The sequence below is a fragment of the Ascochyta rabiei genome, chromosome 7 (genome assembly GCF_004011695.2).
Source record: "Ascochyta rabiei chromosome 7, complete sequence".
Taxonomy (NCBI): domain Eukaryota; kingdom Fungi; phylum Ascomycota; class Dothideomycetes; order Pleosporales; family Didymellaceae; genus Ascochyta; species Ascochyta rabiei.
In genome coordinates, this window is record NC_082411.1 from 659,590 (window position 1) to 687,217 (window position 27,628).

The following is a 27,628-nucleotide window of genomic DNA, read 5'->3' on the forward strand; positions in this document are numbered from 1 at the left end:
GTGGATTACAATCAATCTAGATTCTGCTCTATATGTCTAGCTATGTACAGCTCGTGCGAGTCTGTTTCCGAGAAGCGCGGACGACAAATGAAACTACAAGACAAGGAAGGCCAGCATCGCACCCAGGATGGCGTGCTGGGCCTTGGGCTTGAAGGGCGCTGCGGCACCAGTGAACTCAGCTGGCGAAGTTGGGCTGTAAGCTCCAGTGCCAGTGGGCTTGAATGTGGCAAGTGTAGTGCCAGAGACGGGGTAAGGCGCAGCAGTAGTGCTCGCAGGAGTCTGAGCGGGCACAGTGCCGGGGATCAGTCCTACAGGCTCAGTTGGTGTTGCACCAGACTCGTTGGTCTGCGTGGTAAAGTGGACTTGTGGGATGGTGAGTGTTGTGGCACCATAGATGATGGTCGTGCAAGGAGTTTCTACAGCAGGCGTCTCTGCAGGCACATCGCTGGTGACACCGCCAGATGGGACTTCAGGTGCCGGGGTTGTCCCAGGAGCAGCAGTGGTGCCGACTTCACCAGCAGGGGTGCTGACACCGCCGGCGGGGGCTGTGGGCGTAGCAGGTGTGGGGTTCAGAGGGATGTACGACGGGCAGTCGGTGACGAGACCAGGGTTCTCGGGAACGTGCTCGGCGCAAATACCAATGAGGTACTGAAGAGCCTCACGGGTCTCGTCGTCGGTACCGCACCAAGCTGACACGCAGTCAATGACCTGCTTTGTGAAATCCTTGTTCTTGCAGTAGCAGGAGGCGTCCGCATTGTTCTTGCAGTCACCAGAGACCTCGAGCCAAGTGTTCATGCACTTGGGCAGAACATCAGGAGGACTGACAGGTGGGTAGCTGGGGCTGGAAGGCTGGGAAACACCAGTGCTAAGGCTGATAGTGCTGGAAGCAAGAGGAGTGGAGACTGCGGTGGTGCCCTCACACGACGCTCCATAGCTTCCGTCACATGCAGGAACAGTGGCGCTCTCAGAGGCCGGAGGTTGAGAAGCGGTAGAGCTAGTCTCGTATGTGGGAGGAACAGTTGAAGCAGGAGCGGAGCTGTTGGTGAATGGAGGCACGGAGGAAAATGTAGCCGGAACGCCCGAGGAAGGTGTCTCGATGGGGGCTGAGGAAACAGCGGTAGTGCCTTCGCAAGACTCTCCGTAACCGCCAGAGCAAGGAGCAGTAGGAGTCTCAGTAGCAGGGGGGCTCGAAATTCCAGGGACGGATGAAGCGTGCGTCTCGGAGGCAGGAGGAGACGGGGGCGAAGTTGGGGGCACATCGTAACCAGACGAGACAGGGACCTCAGTCGCAGGAGCGCTGGATGATGCGGGAGCAGAGGATGCGAGTGCAGAAGAAGCAGGAGCAGAAGATGCTGGTGGCTGGGACGCGCAGTACTCGCCATCGCAAGGAAGAGCAGCGCTCGAAGTCGCAGGAGGCTGCGTGTTGCATTCGTCGCCATTGCAGGACGATGTGGTACTTGGTGGTGCGGAAGAAGTGGGCTGAGAAACGACCGGAGTGGTAGCAGGCTGGGAAATAACTGGTGCGGAAGATGAAGGTACTTCGGGGGGAGACGGAGGGTTGTAGCCCTTGCCAGGGTTACAGTCAAAGCCGATGTTGTGGAAACCAATCTCGCACTCCTTGTCTGACTTATCGTGCTTGGGAAGATAGACGTCGACCGACTTTGCACCACCACACTGGGTGTTTTGGATAGTAGATCCGGAGGCGCTGCAGGGAGCAACCTGCCTACAGATCTCGCCAGTGGGCATCTTGTAGTGCAACTCAAGGTCTACATCATACTCAACAGACACATCGATGTGCGTGATCGAGAAGCCAAACTTTCGCTTGTCACAGCCAAAAGACGCTGGCTTCTCCTTGCTGATCTTGTTCTTGATGCATTTGGACCCAAACGTACGCTTGCTGAGAGCGTCGCGCTTGCCGAAGGAGTTGGAGCATTTCCAGCCCCCAGTGAAGTCAAAGTCGCCATAGCTGAAGTCGGAATCGCCGTCTTTGAGATCGGACCAGTCGAATCCACTCTTCTGTTTATCGCTACATTCGTTGTTGTTGTAGCTGGGCGAGTTGAATGGGTTTCCGAACATGTTCCACGTTGCAGCAGCTTGGCCAATAAGGCCAGTGGCCAGGACAGCTTGGGTAACCTTCATGTTGGCGATAATGTAAAGGTTTCACAAAGATATAGTGATGAGTCCGAGACCAAGGTAGAAGTGAAAATCCTGTTTAGAGAATGTATTCGCGTAAATAGTAGCAAGGACTGAGCGAAAGAAAGTCCTGTACTAACAAAGAGACAAAGATAACGAATGACTTTGTCCGCCCGGGTTCGGTGAAAGAAAGGAAGATTAGAAAGAATGGAACCTGAGGATATGTACATCGGGCACAGAAGGGGAACATATACTCACACCGACACACTAGAGTAAAATAAGTCGTGGAAACATGTGCGCAGGATTGGTCGGTGAACGGGCTAGAGTCATGTACACAGCCATGGGGTCGACAGGGCGACCATGTTGCTTGTCGCGCGCTCTGCAGGTCCACCGAATGTGCAGTCGTTGCCTGGCCTGGCCTGCAGAGCGGTCTGGTGTGAGCTCGAACGGGTATCGGGCGGTACGGCTAAGCGAAGGCGCATGAAACACACTAGATAGTATGCTTAAGTACACCCTTATGCAGACAACTAGCCAATGAGACCGCTGCAGTAGGGTTGATCGATCAAGCAGGCGTCAAGTAGATTATCCAATACATGCTCAATTGGTTCAGTTGTCTTACAATGCAGTGATGACTTTAGTTCCCGGAAATTGTTGCTGTGTCGAACTGTACAGTCGAATGGCGGCGCTTCTAACGGTGCCCGAGCACACGTCGTCTAAAGAGGCAACATGATGTACGACGCACACCGAGGGTCTCGCACGCAGGCATGTCAGCCTGATTCATCACGTACCCCATTCGGTAGTGTCGCAGTGTGTACACTTCCTTGTTGAGGTCATCGCCGTTGGCTCTGTTGTTGCGCTAACCATAGGCGTCACGCCGTCTCTCCCGAGGTGCCTGCACAAGCCTCCTGTTTCATGTCAACTCTGGGTGTCACACCAGCAAAGCCTGGAGACGGACAACAAGCCCCAGCGACATCCGTCAAAGTCTCATGTGCCCCTAAGTAACATTGGGAGGATTGATACGATGGCGCGAGTGCAATGCGAGCACTGCTTTGTGGATCAAGTACAATCGATGCTATCGCTGATGCACGGGCAGACTGCATCTGCACACTTTTCTCAGATATACATCAGCGTATAGTTAGTGTAGGTAAAATTTCCTCTTCTTTTCCGTCAAAATCTTTAATGCCCTATTCACACCACAAAAAGCGTGCCACAGTGGAGCAATTACTTCTGAAGAATGCGATGTCCCGTAGCCACATGCGGAACGATGGATGGTGTGAGACTACTGATTCAGAAACAATGCGGAATGGGCGTCCCGAACGAACTCAGGAACGATCCCCAGTATGTGGAGCCGCTGACACTGCCACCTCCGTGCGTGCCGTAAATTCGGCGCGGGATTCCATCTAGCTTGCACTTTACTTTGTGGTACCTGCCTTGGCCGACGCTGTAGCAGGTCATGGCTTTGCGCCGCTCAGGAGTCGAACGCTCCGACATCGACATGCTTCTAAATTCAGACTGGATGACTGTCACCGCTGGTGCTTTGTGCGTTGGCCGAAAGACCAGCGTGGTGTGTATGGGAGCGACACCATCCAGATGCGGGGAAGAGTACTCACGACGGACCAATTCACCAACATGATGAGATATGACATGCAGAAACAAGTCATCTTGTAATCTGAAAAGCAGCATAGCGCAGCCCTGACAGAAGGCCCTAAGGCTGCTCAAAGCCGATGGTGAGCTTTCAGGGCAATACTAGACTTGTTTTTACCCTCGTCAAACGTTATACCCACTTTCTGTCGTTAAATAGGGAAGTATAGTGACAAATGGTTCTATGCCAGAGTCCATTGCCTGGCGGGACTGGATGGCAACTGGAAACTGTCAGTATCACGCACAAATTATATGGTAGGACTTAGAGGTCTCGACTCACCTTCTGAATTACTCATCTTTGGCTGCGCGTGGAGCTTATCTTTCATAGCCGCATACATCAGCGGAAAGTCGCAATTTGCCTCGTCAGTGTTACTAGTCACAAGTCAAATAAAAGGTGTTGACTTGAAAATTCCTCTGTAAAGATGTCAGTGAAACATATACCGCCTCTCGCGTCACAGCAAGATCTGGATACATGTGTACGTTCTCTCTAGTATAATAGGGCACTTACAAGTAGCTTTGCAAAAACAATGTTAGCTTGCAAACGCTTGAAAAGCAATCGGTCTACTTGGCGACGTAAGGCTATGATGTAGTAATGCTAAGAGCTCTTGGCACTGCCATAAGTCTAGAGTAAGACGAAAGGGCTGCTGTAGTTAAAGCTTTGAAACTTACAAGAGCCAGTGCATCATTTAGGAAAGGGCGCGTATTCTCAAACCCGTAGAGGAAGAGGCTGTCGCTGACCTGCCCAGGCCTAATCTTCTGGTGTTCTTGCATTGTCTGACTGAATTTATAATGTTTACTGTTAGGTGGATTCGCCCGTTTTGTGTCATCTACATGATCTCTGATCACTAGTTCTAACACTATCGGCCAGTATGATTACAAAGCTAAGGACGGGACGAATCAGGCGTGTGTCAGACGACCATGTAGTCCCTCCTTCGGTAAGAAACCTGCACACACCAGCAGCTCTCACTTATCATTCTAACATTGCCGCTTAGAAAGCTTTAGATGTGTTGGAGCAAGAGCCTACGTAGCTAAGGAGATTCATGGTCATTTGAGCACCTACGGAGTTATATTGCTTCTGTAACGATACTGTGGGTGCTTCCCAATATCTTGGGACGGTGTGCACTTGTGGTGTTGAGTTGTCTATTCTGCAACCCAATAGCCTGGCTACCGGTTTTGTGGATCCGCGCAATCTGGTTTCACAAGTGGTAGAAGAAGATTCTGAGTCGACCATCTTAGATTTGGTTGTGTGAGTGTTGAGCTGATACCGTTTCGGTCTATGAAGCTGTAGAAACTCAGATAGATAGGATATACGCTATGCCTTCTTGGTCTTGTAAACTCCGAAACACTGGGAATGTTTGACAAATCAATCTTCAACCGTGATGTGAACGGTCTCGTCTTGAGACTGTTTTTTGAAAACCGTGCGAACACGAGCATGGCAATTATTGGCTGCACGGTTCATGAACGGAACCTGCAACGCGCCAACCAGTGCGACAAGAGCTGATGCCCACCAGGCTAGCGGCGTAAATCGGATCTCAATGGACAAGCCATACAGCAGCCCAGCGATCGGGCTTGCGACGCTTCGACAAGCAGCTCCCGTGGATGCAGCAAGGCCGTTGATCTTGCCGAGGTGCGATTTGTCAGGTGCCGCCTCTTTGATCATGATGAGCAGAAGAGGAAAGGCAAGAATGGAAGTGAAGTTTCGCACGCTCAACGCAGTGAATAGCCCCGGGTAGACAATGCTTGGCGGCAACAATTGAAGAAAGGGTACAATGATGTAGGCGACCGGATGGGCGATTGTGACTAAGAGGAGAAGCCGCCAAACTCCGAAGAAATCTGCCAGGATCGGAAAGACAAGAGCCTGGATAGCAAGTTGTATGACTCCATTAATAGACAGGATCAGCCCAACTTGCTGTGTCGATAGTCCTAATCCTCCGCCCAAGGCCCCAGACGATAGCTCCTGGGCGTGGACGTCGTCGGCCCGCTTGTCTTGGAGGAAGATGGGTAGAAGATGGTCGTAGGTCATGCTGTGGTACGTGAAGATTGACAAAGCAATCACGAACGTAATCACAGTCTTCGTAAAGACCTTCTCGCTCGTTGGCTGCTCGACCCAGTCGCCATTCGATCGAACCCGCCACATCTCATCATGCTGTACTTCAACGGCGTTGAAAGTACCATACGACTCAGATGTCAGATTTGCTGGGGGGTCAGCTGTAGCCCCTTGAGCTGGAAGAAGAGGGGTGTTTGCGGTAGCTGTGTGGTCTCCTTCGATGTGGCCCTGCTGTCGCTTGTCGGGATGCGTCTCTTCTAGCAAGAAGTACGCCATAATCATGGACAGAACAAGTAAAGAAGAGCAGATGAGGTTGGGGAGAAGATATGGGAACTTTGCGAAGACACCTGTCGAACTGAACATGGCTGGAAAGTTGTCCGCAGGTTGTGAAAACAGTCCCCCGATGGAAGCTACACTGTCAGCATAAGAGCTTGGGTAGGACTGTGGGAGAGGTGTTCTTACGGCCGATGATTGTTCCAATGCTCCACACAAACGGCATGACAGCATAAGCTCTTGGCTCATGCTCCGGATTTCTTACCAGCTCACCGACCATTGTCTGGATAACGCCTGGAGATAGTCAGTAGTGAAGGCACAAACCATTTGCGACATGCATGCAGCAGTACCTATGTTGCCGTTGAGTGCGCCGCCTACAATTCTCCCAGCGAGAGCAACCCAAAAGTTGGGTGCGAGACCAACAAGAAGTAGAGAGGTGATGGTACCTGCGCATCCTATAAAGACGACAGGCTTGCGACCTATCCTATCAGACAAGGCCCCCCAAGCCATTCCACTACATGCTTCGGCCTGTGTTTTATGTAAGAGAGATTACCGGTATCATTGAAGAATGGGTTCGTACCAGTGAAAATGCAGAGATGAGCAGGCCAGCAAAGAACGGCGCGTTGGACTCCGATGAAACCTCGTAGTTCAGGACTAGTTTCCACGCGTAGGGCAGTATGCTTGTCAAAGCTATCGGCTCTGCGACTCGGACGAGTGCTGCGTCGGTCTGTGAGTATGTGCGGTGATGCCGGGATGGCGTCAGTCGTCACTTACCAAGCAGGAGAAGCTGGGCAGCAGGAAAGGCATTGTCGCTGGTTTTTCGGGTGCTGGCTCTTCGTTTGGTGAGAAAAAACATATCCTTCAACCTGAATTGGATCTTACGGCTTTGCCACCACGCACAGCGTCCACAAAACTCGGGGGATGACGACCTGTGTTAGAAGAGCTTACTTTGCGTATGGCCTTAAACCCGGATGAGACACAAAGGACAGCTGAATGCAGAGAAGGTGCGGTTTAGGAGGTGGTACAAGGTGAATCTCAGGAATGGAGGCTGCGGCGGAGGCGGAGGATTTTGCGAATCCAATCCCAAGCGTTGCTGCACGTTTAAGGGTTGCCGGCCGAGGGGCCGACTTCCCCGATTTGCTGGCTGATAAGAAAAGACTCGCCACCAGCCCCGTCCAAAAACACTTCGACACTTCGACACTTCGACACTTCGACACTAATTACCCATCCATCATTTTAAACGTACAACTCGCGCAGACACCCTAATCCGTCTCTCTCGTGCCATTCCTGATACAGCAACGTCTGTGTGGATCGTACGGGGTACCTTGTCTAAGCGTGTCGCTGTCCCTGCATAGCAGCCGCAGCCGAGACGCTAGCTGACGCTTCCATCCAGACGCCTAGTGGGGCTTAGGGTGCGTGTATTCGAGCAGCCGTCTTTACCAACCTCGGTATCTACCACTTGACCTTGCTGCTTCTGAAACATGTTCGTTATGCAGAAAGCGTCACTGCCTCTCATTACCGGAGTGCCCTGGCTTTGGCAAAACTGTCCGATCGGATCTATCCGGTGTCAAAGCAACTCACCAAATTCGATATGACTCTTTGCTAGCCTTTCCTCTGTGTGTGTGCTAGGGGTTATAACTGGTTGTGCTTTATGCCTCTGTCTCACGCTTGAGTAATCATTGGGACTGCTCGCAAAGCGTGGCCAGTCATCCCGACACCAAAGAGCATTCAGATCGCTCGTCCGAACTCGAACATGACACACCATCAAGTGGCTGTACTTTGACAGGCGCTAGAGCAGCCAGTCATCAACGACGCGAGGAACCCGAAAAAAAAAGCTAAAAAGTGAGTGTGCTTCGTTCTGGACCTGAACCAATGGCGGACTCTTTCAACTAAGATGAACGAGGCAAAGCTGCCAGGATTCGGGTGCCGACGTTGCTTATGTCCTTAGAAAGGACAGCTAGATACCTGTAGTCTCTCCAGAACTGACTCCAGAAGCAACAAGAGATAGCAATCGGTGCTTCTCAGCCCTTGAAGACGGCATTTTGAGCGCTATGAAGGCAGGAGCACCGATCTCCCATCTATAGGCTAACACCATCTTCTTCACAACAAATTTACTCCGCTTTCAAAAGCTCTTGACGAGTACGCTGAGCTGGTCTACATCATTGGGTCACCTCCACAGCTGGTAGAGCATTTGACAAGCTATTGTCTGTGAAATTACGAAGTCTCATGGCTGTTTCACTGCAGCAAACTCCGCTATTCTTGCGACTCCGGATGACCTCCTCGTACCCGAATGCATCAAAGCCTGTAAGTAGTCGCGTCAATCACGAAGTAAGGCTTTGTACTAAGGAGGAGGCGCTTCGAGCACACGCTCGCTTTCTTTTTGGCGAGTCGTCCGTAATCATTGTCGAAGAGCATCTCAACAAGGAAGATACCGCTGTGATGGCGATGCCACGATCCAGATCTAAGCCTCGGGTGCTACTAGGCGTTACCGATATTCACTCGCTTCAAACACAGAGATGGAACTGCGCCTCACAACGGGTCGGTTGCTGTTGGTACGAACTCGAGAGTGGTGGAGACGGTACAATGCTCACAGAATCTAGCCAATAGTCGAGCTGCCAGGAAACGTGAGGAGATTGTGGCTCTGCTCAAAGCTACTACCCCCATTTGTATCGACATCAGACGGTTCAGGGAAGGCTCCGACTTTGCCCTTTTTCGATGTTGACATGAAGCCTGTGAGTCAATCATGGGTACAGTGGATGTTCAGGATCCCCTAATTGCAAACGTCAGAACATGACCGGTTCAGGAAGACCAGATAGAGAAGACCAAGCCGGTCTGACTGCAACGCGGAGATACGGTTGACTACTCCTAGAATTTCTTACATCAGCTCAACCTTTGGCAGTCGTACAAACAACAAAAGTTTGATGTGTTGATAACAAGATCAGGTTCTGGCGAGACTTGAAAATACGCTGTCGCGCGAGAGTGTGGTAAGTTTCTCGCGTTGCAGAGAATGCCGGCTACATTGCCTCAGCAGTATTGCTGGAGGCCTTTAGCGTGATTATTATTGCTATTCATAGTTGAGAGAAATCGCTGAAGTCCTACAGCATCTTTTACGGTTGCAGATAGTTGAGCGTGCAGCACGAAATACCTCCTATACAACTAAGATGTGTCAGCTTGTAGCCAATCTTTTCTGCAACGCGAGAGGTATTTTGTGTGATCGGCCTCTACCAGCGTGCCTGCTTTTGCAGAGAATGGACTTGAGCTAGCGAAACTCACTGTACGGAGCATACGAAATTAGCATCACGACGCATCACTGGTCAATGCTGTGACAGAAAGCAAACCACATGTGAATAATGTGAAGGAGATTGGATTAATCTAGTGCTCGAATGAGCCATCTAAAAGATGCTGTTATCTGCGCATGTGAATGGTCCGTTCAGCGTTGAGTTTGGATCATTGAAGATGTCAATGAGCGCCTTCAGGGAAGTGTAGAGGCCACCAACGTTCAAAAACACAGTCATCAGCAAAACGCCGTAGTTTAGACAAGCCAGTGCAATCATCTTTGGCCCATTGAACTGATTTTTCCAGTTCAGATGCAGCCACATGACGCTGGTCAGTCCAAAGGTGAACCAGGAGATAAAGATGGCAGAACTGATGTTGAGAATTGACGAGAAAATAGGAATTGCGTTCGCGATGACGAACGACACAATCCAAAACAGAGAACCGATACCAACCCAAAGCGTCCATGTGAAGCCATTGTGAACGTTCACTTGCTCGGGCTTGACCTTGCGCATGACGGCGATGTACATGTACTTAATTGCGGTGATTCCGATCACGAGACCTGTACCAAGGACGGAAGGAATGAGGATGCCGTAGGCGATCTTGGCTGGAATGACGGGCGCGGAGCCGAGAGCTGGGGAAGTGACGGCGTCGCCAGCAAAACCGTAAATAACGCATGCCACGATGATATATACGACAACTTCGAAGGACTTCTGCATGTAGAGAGCCGGCGGGAACTCTTTCTGCGGGTTGCGCATCTCAGCCATGACGGACATGAAGGATTGGTTGCCGGCGAAGGCGAAGGCAACGTTGAGGAGAGAATTCACGGCTTCGACAAAGGTGGGCTTGCCGACGAGAGTAATCTTGACGTCAAAGCCTGGAGGCGCTTTTGGGCCTGCGACACCGAGGGCGATCATGACAATGAGGACAGCGGCAACGATGGAGATTGTGCAGATCCAACTCATGGCCGCCGCGAACGTGAGTTTTCGAGGCAGACAGAGTAGCCAGCAGGCGATATGAGGAATGGCCATGAAAGCGACCGTGCAGACGGCGTGAGACGAGAGCGTGTTTAGGGCAACCGACATGGTGATATTCGCACTGGCGCAAATGAGAACCAGGTTGAACACAAAAGCAACTCCGAGGAAATATTCGAAGGGCTTTCCGCCAATGTAGAGTGCGCAATCGACCAAGTTTGTAACCATAGGGTACCTCCTATAGAATTGTGACATAACAAATCCAGAGTATGTGGTGATTATTCCAAAGCCGAGGATAGCGATGATGCCGGGGATAAGTCCGAGTATCCGAAGAGCAGATGGCAAGCTGAGGACACCAATGCCAACTTCGATGGTGATGAGAATCACACACGCTCGCCAGCGGCCAAGCGTCCTATACTCGTCGCTGAGACCGTCTCGCTGGGGGTATTCGTTGGCACCAGCGAAGCCATCGCCTGTCCAGCCTGTTGTGATGTTGGTGTTCTGTCCATACTCTTCGTCATAGTTTGATTTCTCAGATCCAGGGTAGGGTGGAGTCCCGCTCAGCGCGGGCGACCCTTGCGCTTCCTGCTTGCGGAGAGGATTTTTGAGGCCCATGATGGAAATTGGAAAGGTCCTCGAGGGAAGGGAATATAATTGAATGTCGGACGGTAGCACAGCTGCGCCGAGTGCGGCGAGCTTTGGTCTTTTAAACCTCCAATGCTCCTCCTAAGATCGGCCCTCTGCTCTTTCCCCAATCGCGCAATCTCCACTAGTTTCCTAATGCATCCTGGCAAATTCGCCTCTTGTCGTGTCAATGCATTTGACAAGTCTCGGCCTTGTCCGCCTACTGCCTACACGCCTGATGCGCTCCCTATCTTACTAACAGTGCGGAGTGCAGGCAAAGGATTGTGGGGGATGGACCCGGTATGGCTATCCTCGGTTCTCCAGAGTGAAGATGCCAACGCAACATTGCTTTGGTCCCTAGAGCGCTGGTTGTTTGATGAAGGGTGTGGGTCGTCATTGCTAATAGTTGGCCGATGCGAGGTAACTGTAACCTTCGGAGGTCCACATATTAGTCAAAATCTTTGCCAAATCTTCTTGGACCGGGATGCATCCTCTTGGCAGCGCGCTTAAGCCGCTCGGATCAGCCGTAAATCGGCTTACAGACTTTCTCGTGGCGGAGTCACGGCCCCCCTTTGCGAGCGTCATTCCCAGGATCAAAAGATGGGGGGGCGGATTGCAGGCAGCGTTGTCCGCTGCGGAATGTTCTTGGAAGACGCGGCTCAGCCCTACACGACGGAAGCTAACGCGTTAGTGGCGCTCGGCCTGGCCTTCCGAGATGAACTTCCCAACGTCAGCCACCACCATCATCGTCGTGTGGTCATGTTTGAGAATGCAGATCATCGTGATTCTGGTGTCGCTGTAATACCGCGATATATAACTCAGTTGCCTCTTGCGACACTCTACTGGAGAGATGTTGACTGCTACGGCGTGTCAGTGTGGAGCGTTGGTAAGGTAAGCAACCCACTTTGTGGACCTGTAGATACTGTCATTGCGATGATCTCCAACCCTCACGAACTTCCGCTCATAACAGAATCAACGGCGTCGTCATCCGACCCAACATTGATAGAGACTGTTTTCGCATTGCAAAACGGGCGGCTACGTTATCTCAGCGATAGGCCCTCGCTGGAGGCCTTCAGCGTAACTGTTGCTGCTCTTTGTGGTCGAGAGAAGTTGTCAAAGGCTTTTAACCTCATTTTAGGTTGCAATTGGTCTGGAGCATACCATTAAACACCTCCTGTATTACCATAGACTGTTGACTTGTAGCCGACTTTTTGTACAACGCGACAGAGACCGCTTTCGGTCAACGTACAGGGACGAGGTTACGATAGCGAGCAATTGTATATTAACATTGTTAAGTTACCAGCTGACTAAGAATGACATCTATTACATACACAGAACATGGAGGTCAATCCCAAGGTCTTTCACTCTTGGTCACATATATGCCATTCTGATGACGCAGGAGGAGCAGTCTCTAAGCATCTGCGACCGTCTCCCTCATGCTCGTGGGCACAGCCTCGTCGCCCTGCGACTTAGTGGAGGGTAGGGACTCCGCCTCGGGCAGCGTGTCACTCCTCTTCACAACTTTAGCTTTCCCTTGCTCGCCTGATTCGGGAAAGGCACCGGGTGCCTCAGACGGCCCTGGTGCAGACTTGATCGATTCGTCCGTGGATTGCAAGGAAGGAAGAGCCTCGCTGACCTTGGTGAGTAGACTCGGTTCATCTTTAGTTCGCACTTCAGGTTGGGAGCTCGATTCTGCAGGTGCAAGAGACTTTGCAGCGTCAACCACAGGGGCAGCAACAGACTTGAGAGTATCAACAATGGAAGCTTCAGCAACCTTGGGGGCTTCGACAGACGCAGGAACATCAGTGGTCTCAGGAACATCAGTGGTCTCAGGACCACCCGGAACCTTGGACTGCTCTTTGTCCTCAAGCTCCGTTGCTGCTGACGTGTGCGAATCCAATGTGTGCTGGATCTGGGCGGCAATTCTTGCAGCGGGTACATCCAGAGAGCCATCCTCACCGAAGCTCCAGATGGCGGTTACTGGAGCAATGTCGAGCTTGACTCTTGGCACTGCTACCTCGGCAGTGACAGTCGCTGCAGGAGTTGGCGAAGCAGCAGGCTTACGCCTCTGAGGCCCTTTAGCCCTACCTTTGCGAGCGTCTGAAAGGGGTTGGGTCGGTTCTGCCTCTTTCTCCTCCTCTGGCTCCTTGACCTTGGGACCTTGCGGTCCAAGACCGAGTTTGCTGTTCAGGTCTTGCAGGAAGCCAGCTTGAAGAGCAGCGATCTTTGAGCCAGCCGGGCGAGCAGGAACTGGGGGCTTGGTTTTCGGCTGTGGAGCATCATTCTCAACAGCTCGCTCTTGGGTTGGAACATTCTCCGATGACGGTTGCGATGGCTTGCTGGGACGTGTGGGAAGCTGTGGCTTGGGACGATCAGGGATGATGGGAGCCTTCTTGTCAATTGGCGAGCTTTCCTGCTGTGCGTTCTGTGGGCGTGCGGGCACAGAAGGGCGAGCTGGAATCGTGGGCTTCTCCACGGTAGGTGACTCAGGAGCGTACTCGTTGGTGTCCGGGGATTGCGGAGCATTCACGGTCGTCTCGAGGTGCCCGTGTTCTGGCGCGTCTTCCCAAATGTCTTGACTAGGGAACCTTTGTATGTTAGGACGCACTCCACGTAAGTGCTTATTCTCAAGGGCGAATTGCTTGGTGTGTTCTGGCAGGAAAGATTCCTGATCCTTCTTGGTGATGTTGTCTTTGCGCTTTTCTTCTGTCTCTGGTGGCTCGAAGACCTTGGCCGCACTGACATCAGCACCTGCGGGAGTCTCTGGTTCCTCAGGAGCTTGGGGAGTATCGACAGTGGTCTCGAGTTGCAGACTGCCAGGTGCGTCTTCCCAGACATCTTGGCTGGGGAAGTGGTGGCGAGCAAGGTTGGGTCGCTTGACCTTGTCGGCAAGTGTCTTGGGTTTCTGATCCTCCTCCTCGTCTTCTGGGAAAAGCGGCTCGTACTCCTTGTGCGACTCCAAGGGAGCGCCAGCCCTGTCACCAAAGCGCGCAGGACTGGGGATGGCACGGTGTTGCTGGACACTGTTGTTTCGGCTCGAACTCCTGCTGTGTGTGCGTTGCTTTGTGATGTATGCAGGGGTACCATCCTCGTTAACAGTGTATTCGCCATCGTGGTGTCGTTCCAACTCGGGTGATACAGCAGGCTGCCTCCATTCGGTGTGGGGATGTTTCTGTACCTCGTCAGAGGCAAGGATTGGAGTGCCGTATCCACGCTCGGTAACCCATCCACCTTTCTCGTCCGTGTTTCCACCCTCGGGGCCAAGGTCTTCTGTCGGAGGGTCATATCCTCCTCCGTGGACTTTGGTGCTTCGGTGGGCAGGAGGGTCGATGTGAATCACATCGCCATTGTCATCCAGCTGCGGGCTTTCTGTTTCCGCCTCATAACGCAGTGAAGATTCCTGGTTGGCAGCCTTGCTGGTGGGACGGCTTGCCGAAGACGAGGGTCTGGGAGATGCCATCCTCGACGCGTATTCTTCGGTGGCGCGGTAGCCAATCTGCTCATCCGGGGTGCTGACAGCTTCGCGCGAGGTACCTGCCAGCCAAGTCAGTCTTGATTCCACGTTCTTAGCGTGTCCCGAGTAACTCACCAAATCCAATATCAGTGGGAGCTCCGTGGACCAGCTTTCCAAGATCATCGGCGCGCCAGTGGTAGTCCTTCCTGTTCTCTTGGATGTGCGGTCCGTATTCTCCAGCCTTTTCGCGCTTCAGGTCATCTGGATGCTTTTCGTACCACTTCTTCTCGAAATCATCGTTGGAGATCTTTCCGTGTCCGTGCATGCCGTAGCTACCGGGAGGGCCGTGGAAGATTTCGCGGCCACTCTTGGTACGTCCGTGATGGCGGGCGCTGGGCTTGTTGTGGAAGCCAACACCGGTGGAGCTGCCCTGCTGCTCGTACGGGTTGGGCGTAGGTGCCTGTACGTCTCCAGCGTTGCGGAACATGGGCACCTGGACGCCGATCTCAGGAATTCCCTTGTGCTCCTGGTCGTTGTAGATCGAGGCTGGTCGCGAGCCGATGGAACTAGCGGAACGGCCAGGCTTGTTGGCTTGGGTGGACTTGTCATCCGGCGTCAAGGTGCCGAAGCCTGCTGCAGCCGCCTGGTTCGAGTCGGTGCGTGTCACGGCCTGGATGTTGCGCTTGGCAGTCGAGCCCGGGACCGAGGCTGTGGGTGCGTGCAGGGGCAGGTCACTGGCGACCGCGGATTGCTGCACCGAGCCATGGCTCTCGTTGGTGAGCGTCTTGGAGAGATCGTCGAAGCTGGCGTACTCGCTGCCTTCTTGGCCGATGGAAGGGAGCGATACGCTTGGCGGGCGCGAGGGCACTTCGGTGCTGAGACGGCGAGTGTCCTTTGGAGGGCCGCCGTATGCGTATGCTGGGTTGTTGAGCGGCGAGCGGTCGAATCTGTGCGGAGACTGAGAGCGCTCGATGCGGCCCTTGGGGCGCGGGGGGACCTTGGGGAGATCGAGGGAGCTTGCGGGCGCGGGTGCAGAGTTGTTCTGAGCCCGGGCCGGACGGGGCGGTATCGACGGGGGATTGCTCATTGTGTGTCTTGTTGTTGGGTTGAAGGGGCTTGGGTGGTGAGGAACGGAGAGGAGGTAGCTGTGCACTGCGTCGACGTCAGGGACAAGAGCTCGAAACGCTAGGCGTGAGATGAGCTGCTCTGGCTTGTTGACCTCGGCCAAGCACAAGGACAGAGCAACGATGATCAACACCGCAAGCTGCACCCACTGCCATGCGTCAATGGATCGCTGGCGCCGGCCAATGAGCACAGCCGTAATCGGAGCTGGCGGGTAGCCGAGTGGGCAGGGTAGCACGATCGAAGACAGGCACTCACCGAGCTCGCAGACGCAGCTGTTTTGGAGGGGACCGAAAGAAAAGAGGGAAATGGAAGCTGGGGCGGGGAGGGCGATCAGGGGATCAAAGCAAATGGCTCACCCAGGCAGAGCTGGGGCGCTGCGTTTATGTACCTACCTATCGTAGTCGAGATCGAGAACGCGGCCCGCATTTGCTCATGTTGGCATGGCGTACCCTGGTCGTCACTTGCAGTCTTGTCCATCGACTTCAAAACCTGCATGCCGGCCATGCTGCCCTTGGGCCCTCTACCTGGACATGGACAGACAGATCCTCTCTCTTCAAGCCCCACTGGGATGTGCACAACAACTGCTAGTTTCTATGCTGGCGTTCATGCACCTAAGCGTTTGGTGGTCAATACTGCAAGCGTTTGATGGTCAATACTGTAAGCATTTGATGGTCAATACTGTAAGCATTTGATGGTCAATACTGTAAGCATTTCCTGGTCAATAGTGTAAGCACTTGATGGTCAATACGGTAAGCATTTCCTGGTCAATACTGCAAGCGTTTGATGGTCAATACGGTAAGCATTTCCTGGTCAATACTGCAAGCGTTTGATGGTCAATACGGTAAGCATTTCCTGGTCAATACTGCAAGCGTTTGATGGTCAATACGGTAAGCATTTCCTGGATCAATACTGTATGCATCTCCTGGGTCACAGAGCACGTTGTCAGCATGGTCAGCACGTTGCAGCTGTTGTGCACGTTGCTGCTTTTGGATGCAAGCTCCTTTGGTGTTGCTTCCACGGTCCCCGTTCGTGTGCAAACTCTTCTAGAGGCAGTAGGGTACGCCTCCATGCTCAATGGACTAGACCCTAGCCTTCCCCGCGCTTCAGTCAGCGGAAATCCTGTTCCTGGCAGCGCATCCAACAGGAGGCCCAGCAGACGTTGCCTTCCGTTCGACCAGACCCGCACAGTCTCCCAGATTCGACTCCAACAACCAACGGACAGCCGAGACTTTGACGACCGATCGTGACGTGCAATGGAACGCTCGTGCTGGCCTCGACTCGGCACCGTTGCAGTGGGTGGCAGCTAAACGTCGTTGCTATGCCGTCATGTGGGTCCTGCCTGTCCTGCCTAGCTTCGGCCAGATTGAGAATTACGTACCACTCCACCAGATGCACAACAGGAGCCTCCACAGGCGGTGGATAGAATCAATCCATTCTCACAGTGCTTTCGTTGAATCAAGTGCTACCTGTCAGACCCGAAATACGCCCTGGTATCAAGTGGTGGTACACAATGTGGCTTCTGCCTACCACCCGTGCTGTACAGCTTTCTCCGTAAGGCTTGTGTATGCCTATGCTCCCTGATCTTGTCCAGCCGCACCCTCGACGGACGGCAGAACCATCTGCCGTGTCCGTGGTGGTTCCTGACCTCCCTACGCTACGCCAATTTGTCCTCTTGCACGTTGTCTGCAGTCGTTAGATGATCATCTGGGCCACACCCTGTCCGCCCAGGGTTTTGCTGCCCTGGAACGCTTGGCCCTTGAAGCCGGCAAGCGCGTAGAAGAGGGAGGCAAGGAGCAGGAAGATGGCCGCGACGATCAAGCTTGTGGCTTGGGGCCAAATGCTGATCCACTGCACAGCGCTCAAGACGAAGTAGATGGCAGCGCGCATGTAGTTTGTCTCGAACTTGCGGATGAAGGCATCGAACTTGGGGGACGTCGGGCAGATGCGGAGGAGCAGCGGGATCTCGATGAATATGATGATGAAGGCAGTCACCCTGCAAGTGGGTCAGTACGCTGTGAGGCGCATAGGTACGGCGAGGAGACGTACAAGCAAACAATGCTAAACGCGATGACAAAGGTTGCGTGGAAGATGTTCGCGATTCCAAGCGCAAAGCAGAGGAAGATGCACAGCACTCCGGTCCTGTGCACGGGTCAGTGTCATGTTGAGGGCGTTCCCCATCCTTGGGGCTGTCAAGGAATCCGTGTTCTTGATTGCGCAGCAGGTGCAACGACGGCCTCTACTGCACAAGTCCAGTGCGCCTGGAAGCAAAGCAGGCTCCACGCTGTCTTTTCGCGGCGAGGGGCCGAGACGGGAAGTCGACTCACCATTGACCGTAGATACCTAGAAAGAGGCGCACAGTCAGCAACAGCTCCGTAGCCTCCGTCCAGGGCGCGTCTTACTGAAATTCCTCGACTTGAACTCCTCAGCAAGTGTCATGGCTGCGGCTCGCTGTTCGTAAGCGGTCCGTCTTCAGTCGTGATGCGCGCGCAGTGTGGGTGAAGGCCGTGCAGCTCGTTGCCAGCAGCTGTGTCGATTGCGCAAGCAGAGGACAGCTCTCGGGCTGATGACTATGTCAGGCGGCTTGGCTGTTGGGAACGCGGAGGCTAGGGCTCGGGCACAGAACACGGGCACGGGAATAGGCACAGGTGAAGGCGTGCGACTCGCGTTGCCCAAGTATCGGGCTATGCAAACAAAGGACCGGCGTTGTGTTGTACCTACTCTGCGTGTCTGCGTACTTTGCACGAGGGCAGGCGTTGTGGCGGTGCTGTTGACGTGGACGGTGGACCGCCGGCTTCTCCCCAAGTTCCACGTAGCGCGTGGTCCCCGTCGGAGCTGCTCGCTGCACTTCACCGACAGCACCTCACCTTTTGGGCAGACTGTTTGTGCTTGGGACGCATTCTCTTCATGTTCACCAGAGCGCGGCAGGAGCCATGGGTCACTGCTGTGGTCGCCTCAGGCGCCCTGGGCCTGGCTCTCTACCATCTGCTTGCACGACGCCCATTGTCTGCGAGTACGCGCAAAGAGCCACTGGAGCGTGAACAGCCAAGCCAGAGCTCGACGACCAACTTGGTAGCAGACGACATGAGTTCCGAGGACCGGGCGTATCACGAGCGCTTCATGCGAGAAGCCATTGCCATGGTGAGCCACTCCACGCTTCTGCTGCACCGGTTTGCAACGCGCAACTGACCAATCACGTGCATCCACAGGCCGAACTGGCACTGAAGAGCGATGAGACGCCTGTTGGCTGTGTCTTCGTCAAGGATGGCGAGATCATTGGCCGAGGCATGAACGAGACCAACCGCACGCTCAATGGCACCCGCCACGCCGAGTTCGTTGCCATTGCCGGCATCTTGTCCAAGGAGCCCATTAGCATCCTGCACAAGACCGACCTCTACGTCACGGTCGAGCCATGTGTCATGTGTGCTTCGATGCTTCGCCAGTACGGCATCCGGGCGGTCTACTTTGGTTGCTGGAACGAGCGATTCGGCGGTACGGGCGGCGTTCTGAACATGCACTCGGAGTACGCGAAGCCCCTCTACAGCTCGGTTTGGTGACTGACAAGCTGCAGCCCGAGTGTCGACAAGCCATACCCGGTTACCGGCGGCATCTTCAGGGAGGAGGCCATCATGCTGCTCAGGAAGTTTTACGTTCAGGAGAACGAGAAGGCGCCGGAGCCCAAGCAGAAGAAGACGAGAGAACTCAAGACGGAGATTCTGCCCATGGACATCCACGCTCCCAAGTCGACGCCGTCGCCTGCTCTGCCCCAGGCCAAACCAGCTGTCGCCAAACCGCTGGTGGCTGTGCCTTATATTCCGGGTCTTGCAGCTGCCACGGCAGCACCCTGAATCCGTGTCGCAAGACTTGCTGACACTTTGCTGCATGGATGCTGCCCGTCGAAGCGAAATGGCTGTTCCAGCTGCTGAGATGCGAGCCTGCAGTGAGGAGGTGGAGAGTGAAAAGGAGAGACACGGTCAAGACGCAGAGATACCCAGCATCCTAGATTTCCTTAGTCACGCTGTATGACCCACTTGCTTGTATGTTAACACCACTATCCAGTTTTGCATGGCCCTCTTCCTCGCTCTTTCTTTCTTCTGTCACCCTGCGACGTGAGTGCAGAGAGGAAGAACAGGCTAGCGTTCACGAAGATGTGATTGGGTATATCAAGGCTATCCAAGCTTCCTACTGGAGTGCCCCCGCTCGGGGCGACTCCCATCTCCTGCCATTACGCGCGCCGTGCTCACCAAACAGATGGCTACCGTCTGCACAGGCAGTCCTCTAGGCTGCCAACTGCATGCCCTCGCCAACCTCGTTGAGCGGACCCTGCGTGCCACCGTACTCTGTGGGGATGCCCTGGCCCAGCTCGTTGGCCAACTGGTTGCCGTAGCTGAGGACGGTGAACTTCTTGACCGTCTCCTTGGCGATGAACAGCTTGGTGGCGTTGAACAGCCAGCCCATGACGACAGGCACGTTGACGAAGAATTTGCGCGACAGCGTCTCCGGGTAGTAGCGGCCGAGCACTTCAATCGTCTTCTTGGTGGCAGCCTTGACGAGGGGATCTTGGCGCAGGAAGGAAACGTGCAGGTAGTCGTGGACCTGGAAGCCCTGGTAAGGGTCCGGGCCTTCGCCGAAGTTGGGGATGGGCGCTGTGGCCGAGGACAGGTTCAGCTTCTGGATGGACCTTTCCATGAGGCCGACGCGCCATCGGAGGAAGCTGTGGGATGGCGTTAGCGGGCTCTTTCAGCGCTCTGTCAGCATCTTCCAGGCTTACGCATCGAGGTCGCCAAAGGTGGCCTTGTTGTCCTTGACGGCTCCGTAGATGTTGAACGTCACCACGTCCGTTTTGTTCTTGCTCTCGGGCACACCGTCGACCTCGATGATGTAGCCCAGGCCATGGAACTTGGACCTGTCCAAGGTCTCGCGCGCGGCCTTTGTGGGGTCGAAGTCCTTCCTCCACTTGAGCGTGTCCAACAGCTGCTGCTTCGCCTTGTCGAGGTCGTTTGCGTTTGCGCGCAGGAACTTCTGCAGGATGAGCTTGGTGTGGAACTCGTTGGACCGGGAGAGCTTGACGCCGTAGACGTCGTCGTGGCCGGACTGGTGGACGAGGTCGTCCAAGGCTTCGAAGAAGAGGGTCAAGGGGTGGTCGGCGGCGGTCTCGGGCCAGGCAGAGGAGCCGGTAGCAGGGCCGGCAGGCGAGGGACTGTGGCCCAGGGTAGGCACGGAGCTGGGGCTGGTGTTGGTGATGGGCACGGCATCAGACGCCTTCTGCGATGCTTCTGTGGGGAGGCTCTCGACGCCCACGGCAGGCTGGGGTGCCACGGGGGGCATTGGCTCCTGGGTCTCGTTGTCGTCCAGGGCGGGTCCAGGGGTGCGGGCGAGTACATGGTCGATGTGCTTCTGTTCGGTGGTGGCCTCGAGGCCCTGCCTGGCGGAGTCGGTGGAGTCGGTGGAGTCGGTGAAGTCGGTGGACTGCGGTGCGAGGGGCTCGGACTGCTTCTCTGTCGAGGCAGCCGAGGGGGCAGCGACTTCAGCGGCTTCAGCGGGGGCGGCTGGCTTGGCGCTATCGGCCATGTTGGAGCAGCGGAGCGGTGGAGCGGTGGAGCGGTTGTTGGAGCGGTGGAGCGTTTGTTGGAGCGGTGGAGCGGTGGAGCGGTGGAGCGGTTGTTGGAGCGGTGGAGCGTTTGTTGGAGCGGTGGAGCGGTGGAGCGGTGGAGCGGTTGTTGGCGCGGTAGGAAGGAGGATGGTCAGCTGCGTGGTGGCGCTGCGATAGGTTCTCCTACCGGTACTGTTCTACTTGCGCCGGAGAGCACAGTACCGGTAGACTGGCGGTCGTCTCCAACCCAGGCGCCCATCACCGCACCTGCACCCGCACCCATGCGCGCCATCACGTGCAACACTCGCACTGTCCGCCTGAGCGTGCCGAGGTCCACTGCATCTGACCGTCTGACAAACAATGGTGCGCGCTGCTGCTGTGTGTGCTGCCGTCACCGACCACCCGCGATCCCGCCAGCATGTCGTCGTCCTCGAGCGCCGCGCAGTCCCCGCCGCCGGGTGAGAAGATGGACCCCGTGCTGCGCAACGCCCTGCGCTACACCATCAGCGCGCGCGAGTACCAGCTCCTGCACCACTTTCTGCTCTCGCGGGCCCCCGCCGTCAGGAAGCGCTCCCTCCACCCACGCCGCTACGAGGCCCTCTCCAACGGCCCAGACGACTACCGGGTCGCCGCCGTCCGCGCCTCGCTGCGTCTGGGCATGGCCACCTTCGCCGGCCTGAAGACGTGGGAGCTGCTCAAGGCCAGGCTGCTGGCGCGAGGCCCCGCGGTCCAGAGGTACCCACCCACCGGCCGTCGGTGGCGATGGATGCATCCAATGCTGACCCCAGCCCAGCACACGACAGCCCGCAGCGCCCGTAGCCAAGTCGACAACCTCCACAAACGTCCGCCTGAGCAGCTCGCTCGCCCTCATCCTCCTCTTCCACCGTCTGCTCCGCCGCTTCTTTGTCCGTCTGCGCGAAAGCGTCCTCGCCAACGACGCCCGCTCCTTCAGGAAGCGCAACCCACGCCTCTCGCGCGCGCTCACTTCGCCCATGGCACCGGCCATGGGCCCCAGCTTGGCCGGCTTCTTCCTGGCCGTCTACCCAGGAGACCAAGTGCGCATCACCATGGCCATCTACTTCTTCACCAGAGCCCTCGAGTTCGGCTTCAACTTTCTCCAAGACCGCGGCTGCTTCAAGGACAGGCCCCCCTGGTTTGGCTCGTGGATGTTGATGCCCATCGCCTGCGGACAACTGCTGCACGCATTTGTCTTTGACCGGGACTGCTTCCCACAAAGCATCGGGAACTCGATCATGGGCAACTCCCCACACTACATACAGCAGAGGCCTGTCGATGCGCCCGCCTCCCTTCCCTGGCCAGATACCTACGCCATTGTGGACGGACTGGCCGAGATCGCAAAGCAGCGCTGGCCGCCCTTTGTCTCTCCCATCCTCTTCCCCGCCCACGACACCCTCCCCAAGAGCCTTGCCGCCATTTCGCCCATCACCTCGCCTGCCCACCCAGCCATCAGGTCGCTCTCGTGTGCTCTCCTCCACCCCCATGACCCATCTTGTCTGCGCACATACATGCAATACTGGATCCAAGCCTTCCCCAAAATCGCCCGCTTCTTCACCCTCCTGTTCACCGCAATGAGCCTCGCCCGCTACAAGTCTTTTCTCGCCGCCCCATCGGCAGCGCTCAACAAACTGGCAAAGAGCATTCTGCGCATGTCGCTCTTCCTCTCCGGCGCTATCGGTACGAGCTGGGGCTCCATCTGTCTCTTCCAGACCCTCTTCCCGCCCAACTTCCTCCCTACTCAGCGATGGTTCCTCGGTGGCTTCCTCGGCGGTCTCTGGGCCTTTCTTCAGCGCAAGGGCGGGAGAGGAAACTTCTTGTACTGCACACGCATGTCCATTGACTCGGCCTGGAAGGTGGGTGTCAAGAGGGGCTGGTGGAGGGGCGTTGCGAACGGGGATGTGTTGCTGTTTGTGCTGAGCTTGGCTACCGTCAACGTACTCTACGAGATTGCGCCGCGGTCGGTGAGCAGTGGCGTCGCGCGGAAGGCCTTGGGCGTGCTCAGAGGTGAAGGCTGGGTGGATAGGGCGCTTTCCCCCAGGGAGGGAGCGAGTGACGACGACGTGGACGGTGTTCCGCCACGCACGGATTCATGATAATCTCCATCACATGTTTACAAACCATATCCACGCAAATCAGATTTACAATGTACAAGCGCCGATACGCCACTGCGCCACTACGCCACTACGCCACTACGCCACTACTCCACTACTCCACTACTCCACTACAACTTTTCCTTTGATACCTCATCATGCTTCCACCCTGACATATCCGCCAGGTCCTTCGCCGCAGCCGCTCTCCTCGACTTCAATGCGTCACCAGTGCCCGGTCGCCACCTCCACGCCTGCCTCAAGTCTTCGGCCAGCGTACCCTCGATTAGTTCGACCACATGCTTGCCAATGTTTGGTAGCAGCTTGAACGAATGCCCGCTGTCTCCAGTCGCTAGAATAAAGTTTCTCCACTGCGGGTGCTCACAGATCAGCAGGGCCGCATCCGCCGTATCCGTGCACCAGCACAGCGACCGATTGAACAGCTCCTTTTGCTTGAACCGAGGCAAGAAGATAGCGACCGCTTTGCCGATGCTGACTTCTGACGCATCAGGGTAAGTGTCAGTAGGATGCTTTGCATGCGATCGAGGCACCGAGATGCGCTTCGGAGCATCAGCGCCAAAAGGCTGGTGCTGCTTGAAGCGCGTGAAGCCTGGAAACTCATCGCAAACCTTGATGACGCCACGTTCGTTTGGTTCGAAGAAGAAGCCGTAGTCGCCATGGTAGACTACGGGGCAGTCTTTGTACGCTGCGGCTTCCTGCGCCGTGAGCTGCATGTGCGCATACACCCACGCCTTGGAAACGCATTGCTCTTGCAGATCGACCAGCGCGGGACTCCATGCGCCAGCTGCGAGGACGACTTTGTCCGCGTAGTACTTTGTGCCGTCGACTGCTTCGACGCCGATGCATGTCCCCTCTGCGAGTAGCGGTTGCTTGAACGAGCCAGCACCCCCGAATCCGAATTCGACTCCGCTCTTGACAAGGTACTCACCGATTGCATGGATGGCTTTGGCTGCTGCGAGCCACCCGCCATCTTCACTGAAGACCGCCTTCCAGCCTTGGATTTGGTTGCGGTCTAGCAGTGGCATCTTTGCGAGAATGTCGTCCTCGGAGTCTAGCCACTGGTTGGTTGCTTCGAGTCCAGCGTTGGCGTCCAAGAGGGCCTGGTACGCTTGCTGGAGACTTGCAATGCCTTTCTCGCCGTGTGCACAGTCGAGCTAGGATATCGTCAGTACACAGCGACAGTACGCACGCATGAATATCACTTACTCTACCAGTGTTGTGAAAGAAGCTCTTGAACAGTTCGTCTTCCTTCCACATCTGCCTTGCCTCCAGGCTCAACTGTAAATCTACTGGGTTTCGTAGGCGAACACCCATGATCTTGTTCAAGTCATTACCAGCTGACTGTGCTGATGGGATAGGGTAGGTGTCGAGAACTGTAATGTTCGATGGCGTATAGCCTGAGCGGACAAGATGCAAAGCTGTGCTCGATCCAATCGTACCTCCACCACCAACAACGATGACAGTCGTCTTTGTCCGTAAGGTCGCCATAACGAGCACTGTCTAGGTGGATCCTGGTCTCCTGGTCAATTCGATGGTATCGGTTTTGTTATCAGCGGACAACTCTATCTCTGAGTTAATATCACTGCTTAAAGGTACTCGGAGTCCTGCCTGAACACGCCACCGGGAAGATGATACGACGTGGACTTGGACTGTCTGTGGAAGTGAAGCTTTTGATAGCGGTATGTGGCCAATGAATTGGAGTCATGACCCCGGTCAGACGTCGGATGTCGCTTGCTAATCGCACTGCTACGATTGCCTTTTTTGGTTAGTCTTTCACGGTTGACTTCTCCGATGTTGAGATGTTCAGTCATCCGTTAATTGCCGCATCCCATCACCAGGGCATCAATGCCCTAACCACTGGATGTCTAGACTCCACTTGACGTTGTTGTTAATAGAAGAGTTTGTCCAATTTTGCGCGCGTCTGTATTGCCAGCGTCACCAACGTTGGGCAATCACCGCCGACGACATCGGCCCGCGGAACTGAGTCGTGCAACCGTGGCATCCACTTCGCACATCAGGCACAACACCACTAGCGTACTCTTGACATTTCCTTACCTGACCTAGCCTGACTGGAACGATTCCCAACTGTTCAGATTGCCTTTCTTGGTATAGTCGAAAACGGCCCCTCTTGTGCAGCACGCGATCGTGTTAGGAACCAAATGACTTCAAAGTCTCCACAGACCCTATCAACTGGTCGTTTACCCCAGCTTGGGGTAATCTAGCGTGGGCCCACAGATAAGCCGGATATCGCGACAAGCGAGAATGGGAGATATGTCGAAGAAAGGAACCGATAGGTATTCATATAAAGAGTTGAGTCTCGTCCTGCTTGTTGGTGTATCAGCTTCTGAGCTTGACGTGCATCCTTCACGACATCCTTGAACTGTTCATAGCCTCTTGAGCATGTCTCATCTTGACGCTGCTCCGCCCAACACCCATGCCGGCGGCAACGACGATGCCCTTCGTACCAAGGGTAACGATCCGCTGAATGCTCCCGTCGACTACACAGATGAGACAATCAATATGGAGGAGTATGCGAGAACGGTGCCCTTGTGGAAGCGCATGTGGCAGCACAGCTTAACACAGATGCTTTTGCTTAGTGTCCAGGCGTTTTGCGGTCCTGCGATGGCTGACGCTATCGCTGGTAAGTTGCCTGCACTGAGCCCGAGCAACTTCAGAGGTTGGATTGACACCTTACAGGTCTTGGTGGAGGCGGCCTCGCGACGCCCCAAACATCGAACATTGCGACCGCCATCAACTACACTATGTTAGCACTGTGTTGTGCGCTAGGCGGACCCATCGTGAACAAGCTCGGAACAAAGTGGTCGTTGGTCATCGGCGCCTGCTCGTTTCCTATCCGAGGATCTTCATACTACTGTAACAGCAAGTTTGGCAACCAGTGGTATCTGATCCTTGGTGGCTTCCTTACCGGCATAGGTACAGGAACCTGGTACGTGGCCGAGAGCGGAACGATCATGTCGCTTGCGCCGGCCAACTCTCGAGGCAAATATCTTGCCCTGTGGATCGTTGCTCGCAATTTGGGACAGCTTGTGGGGGGTGCCATCAAGTAAGCACCGCATGGTATACGCGTCCGGCGCTATTGACTGACGCGCTTAAGTCTGTCCAAGAATCATGTCAAGGGGGTAAGCGGCGGTGTTACCCCAGATACCTATGTCGCTTTCTTGATTATCGAATGCATGGCCCTGCCGTTCGCGTTCCTCATCTCACCTCTCGAGCGGGTGGTAAGGTCCGATGGCACACGTATCCTTGTATCCGAGAAGCTTTCTACCAAGACAGAGTTCAAGATGATCAAGGTTACCATGACTTCGAAACTGATCTTACTCTCCGCTCTCTGGGCGATTTGGTCCTTCTTCTACAGGTAGGCAGATCCGTATTGACTTGGTTGCTGTTTAGCTGACCAACTTCACAGTGGCACTTGGTCAACCTACCTTGGCACCTACTTCAGCGTTCGAGCTCGCGCGTTGTCGTCGCTTGTGTCGCCATTCTTCTGTATCGTTGGCTGCTTCGCTCTTGGATTCGTCCTGGACATGAAAAGCCTGAGCCAGCGACGAAGAGCACAAGTTGGTCTGTTCATGGTTGTCATCTTGAACCTGGGCGTGTACATCTGGTCCATCGTCATGCAAACCAGATTCAATAGCAACAGCCCAGGCAAGATTGACTGGGACGATGGACTGTATGCACGTTCTTTCCTGCCATATTTTTTCGTGCAAACTACAGGCCCACTGTCACAGTCCTACATGTACTGGCTTCTGTCTTCCTTCGCGACCGATGCGCAGTGTAAGTGTTGTCGATTCCAGCTTGTACTGTACCCAGTGCTAACCGCGTACAGCAAACGTTCGCAATGGAGCCGCGTTCCGCTGTCTTGAAGCTGTAGGTCAGGCCATCTCGTATGGCATGAACACCCAGATCAAGACGAGCCCTCTGATCGGCTTCTGCGTTACCTTTGCTCTGATGGCTGTCGCGTTTGGTCCAATGCTTATGTTGGTGAATCAGACACCTGATCGCATCCCTGCCGATGTGATTGTTGAAGAGCAACAGCGCGCAGAAAGTAAAGTCGGTGCGGTCAACGTCGATACTAAAACATGAGCATAGTACAGTAGGGTTCGTCCTTGGCTGCGACTATGAATTCACAGCAACGGCTCAGAGCGCGTAAGTGCTAAGTAAAATTCATACTTGTGGCGTTCAAAGCAGCGGCCCAAGGACCTTGGACGATCCTTCTGCATCCAAGTGGATTCGTTCCTGCAGTGTACACACTTAGACGAGCCCGGCCTTGCATGGCGGATATTAACTCATCATACATCTACAAGAAGAGCTCATCTACCTCTCACACCCAGTGCACACCTCAAACGT

General features: G+C 54.8%; 10 protein-coding genes across 11 annotated transcripts, besides 5 other annotated features; 3 read left to right on the forward strand and 7 right to left on the reverse strand.

Moving 5' to 3' along the window:
• Positions 1-93: 93 nt before the first annotated feature.
• EKO05_0004776 (uncharacterized protein) lies at positions 94-2,139 on the reverse strand (the record flags this gene model as incomplete). Its single annotated transcript, XM_038945662.1, has 1 exon — positions 94-2,139. The coding sequence occupies one exon, from the start codon at positions 2,137-2,139 to the stop codon at positions 94-96; it is 2,046 nt and encodes a 681-aa protein (XP_038799325.1).
• Positions 1,149-1,181: a tandem repeat.
• Positions 2,140-5,137: 2,998 nt separating the features above from the next.
• EKO05_0004777 (uncharacterized protein) lies at positions 5,138-6,950 on the reverse strand (the record flags this gene model as incomplete). The annotated part of the gene is made up of 5 exons (XM_059636461.1): positions 5,138-6,231; positions 6,284-6,388; positions 6,445-6,622; positions 6,675-6,811; positions 6,869-6,950. The coding sequence occupies 5 exons, from the start codon at positions 6,948-6,950 to the stop codon at positions 5,138-5,140; spliced, it is 1,596 nt and encodes a 531-aa protein (XP_059492444.1).
• Positions 6,951-7,275: 325 nt separating this feature from the next.
• Positions 7,276-7,312: a tandem repeat.
• Positions 7,313-9,486: 2,174 nt separating this feature from the next.
• EKO05_0004778 (uncharacterized protein) lies at positions 9,487-10,956 on the reverse strand (the record flags this gene model as incomplete). Its single annotated transcript, XM_038945663.1, has 1 exon — positions 9,487-10,956. The coding sequence occupies one exon, from the start codon at positions 10,954-10,956 to the stop codon at positions 9,487-9,489; it is 1,470 nt and encodes a 489-aa protein (XP_038799327.1).
• A 1,283-nt stretch (positions 10,957-12,239) lies between these two features.
• On the reverse strand, positions 12,240-15,916 carry EKO05_0004779 (uncharacterized protein). 2 transcript variants are annotated; one of them, XM_059636462.1, is made up of 3 exons: positions 15,800-15,916; positions 14,555-15,571; positions 12,240-14,499 (listed from the first exon to the last, which is right to left on the reverse strand). In XM_059636462.1, exons 2-3 carry the CDS (start codon positions 15,504-15,506, stop codon positions 12,377-12,379), a joined length of 3,075 nt encoding a protein of 1,024 aa, XP_059492445.1. In that variant the 5' UTR covers positions 15,507-15,571; positions 15,800-15,916; the 3' UTR covers positions 12,240-12,376. The 2 variants fall into 2 exon arrangements, with proteins under 2 accessions (XP_059492445.1, XP_038799328.2); XM_038939167.2 differs by having other exon boundaries at positions 14,555-15,916.
• Positions 15,917-17,236: 1,320 nt separating this feature from the next.
• On the reverse strand, positions 17,237-17,980 carry EKO05_0004780 (Golgi apparatus membrane protein tvp18; the record flags this gene model as incomplete). The annotated part of the gene is made up of 4 exons (XM_038939527.1): positions 17,237-17,537; positions 17,591-17,683; positions 17,869-17,884; positions 17,944-17,980. 4 exons carry the CDS (start codon positions 17,978-17,980, stop codon positions 17,237-17,239), a joined length of 447 nt encoding a protein of 148 aa, XP_038799329.1.
• A 468-nt stretch (positions 17,981-18,448) lies between these two features.
• Positions 18,449-19,389, forward strand: EKO05_0004781 (tRNA(adenine34) deaminase; the record flags this gene model as incomplete). The annotated part of the gene is made up of 3 exons (XM_038939370.1): positions 18,449-18,682; positions 18,751-19,064; positions 19,113-19,389. 3 exons carry the CDS (start codon positions 18,449-18,451, stop codon positions 19,387-19,389), a joined length of 825 nt encoding a protein of 274 aa, XP_038799330.1.
• Positions 19,390-19,819: 430 nt separating this feature from the next.
• On the reverse strand, positions 19,820-21,112 carry EKO05_0004782 (Non-classical phosphatidylinositol transfer protein (PITP); the record flags this gene model as incomplete). The annotated part of the gene is made up of 2 exons (XM_038939355.2): positions 19,820-20,255; positions 20,313-21,112. The coding sequence occupies 2 exons, from the start codon at positions 21,110-21,112 to the stop codon at positions 19,820-19,822; spliced, it is 1,236 nt and encodes a 411-aa protein (XP_038799331.2).
• Positions 20,972-21,010: a tandem repeat.
• Positions 21,113-21,123: 11 nt separating the features above from the next.
• Positions 21,124-21,259: a tandem repeat.
• A 293-nt stretch (positions 21,260-21,552) lies between these two features.
• EKO05_0004783 (uncharacterized protein) lies at positions 21,553-23,245 on the forward strand (the record flags this gene model as incomplete). The annotated part of the gene is made up of 2 exons (XM_038939278.1): positions 21,553-21,869; positions 21,928-23,245. The coding sequence occupies 2 exons, from the start codon at positions 21,553-21,555 to the stop codon at positions 23,243-23,245; spliced, it is 1,635 nt and encodes a 544-aa protein (XP_038799332.1).
• Positions 23,246-23,310: 65 nt separating this feature from the next.
• Positions 23,311-23,377: a tandem repeat.
• EKO05_0004784 (uncharacterized protein) lies at positions 23,374-24,748 on the reverse strand (the record flags this gene model as incomplete). Its single annotated transcript, XM_038939562.1, has 2 exons — positions 23,374-24,414; positions 24,467-24,748. 2 exons carry the CDS (start codon positions 24,746-24,748, stop codon positions 23,374-23,376), a joined length of 1,323 nt encoding a protein of 440 aa, XP_038799333.1.
• Positions 24,749-25,660: 912 nt separating this feature from the next.
• Positions 25,661-27,364, forward strand: EKO05_0004785 (uncharacterized protein; the record flags this gene model as incomplete). The annotated part of the gene is made up of 5 exons (XM_038939544.1): positions 25,661-25,901; positions 25,958-26,324; positions 26,376-26,636; positions 26,688-27,055; positions 27,108-27,364. The coding sequence occupies 5 exons, from the start codon at positions 25,661-25,663 to the stop codon at positions 27,362-27,364; spliced, it is 1,494 nt and encodes a 497-aa protein (XP_038799334.1).
• Between the last annotated feature and the right edge of the window lie 264 nt (positions 27,365-27,628).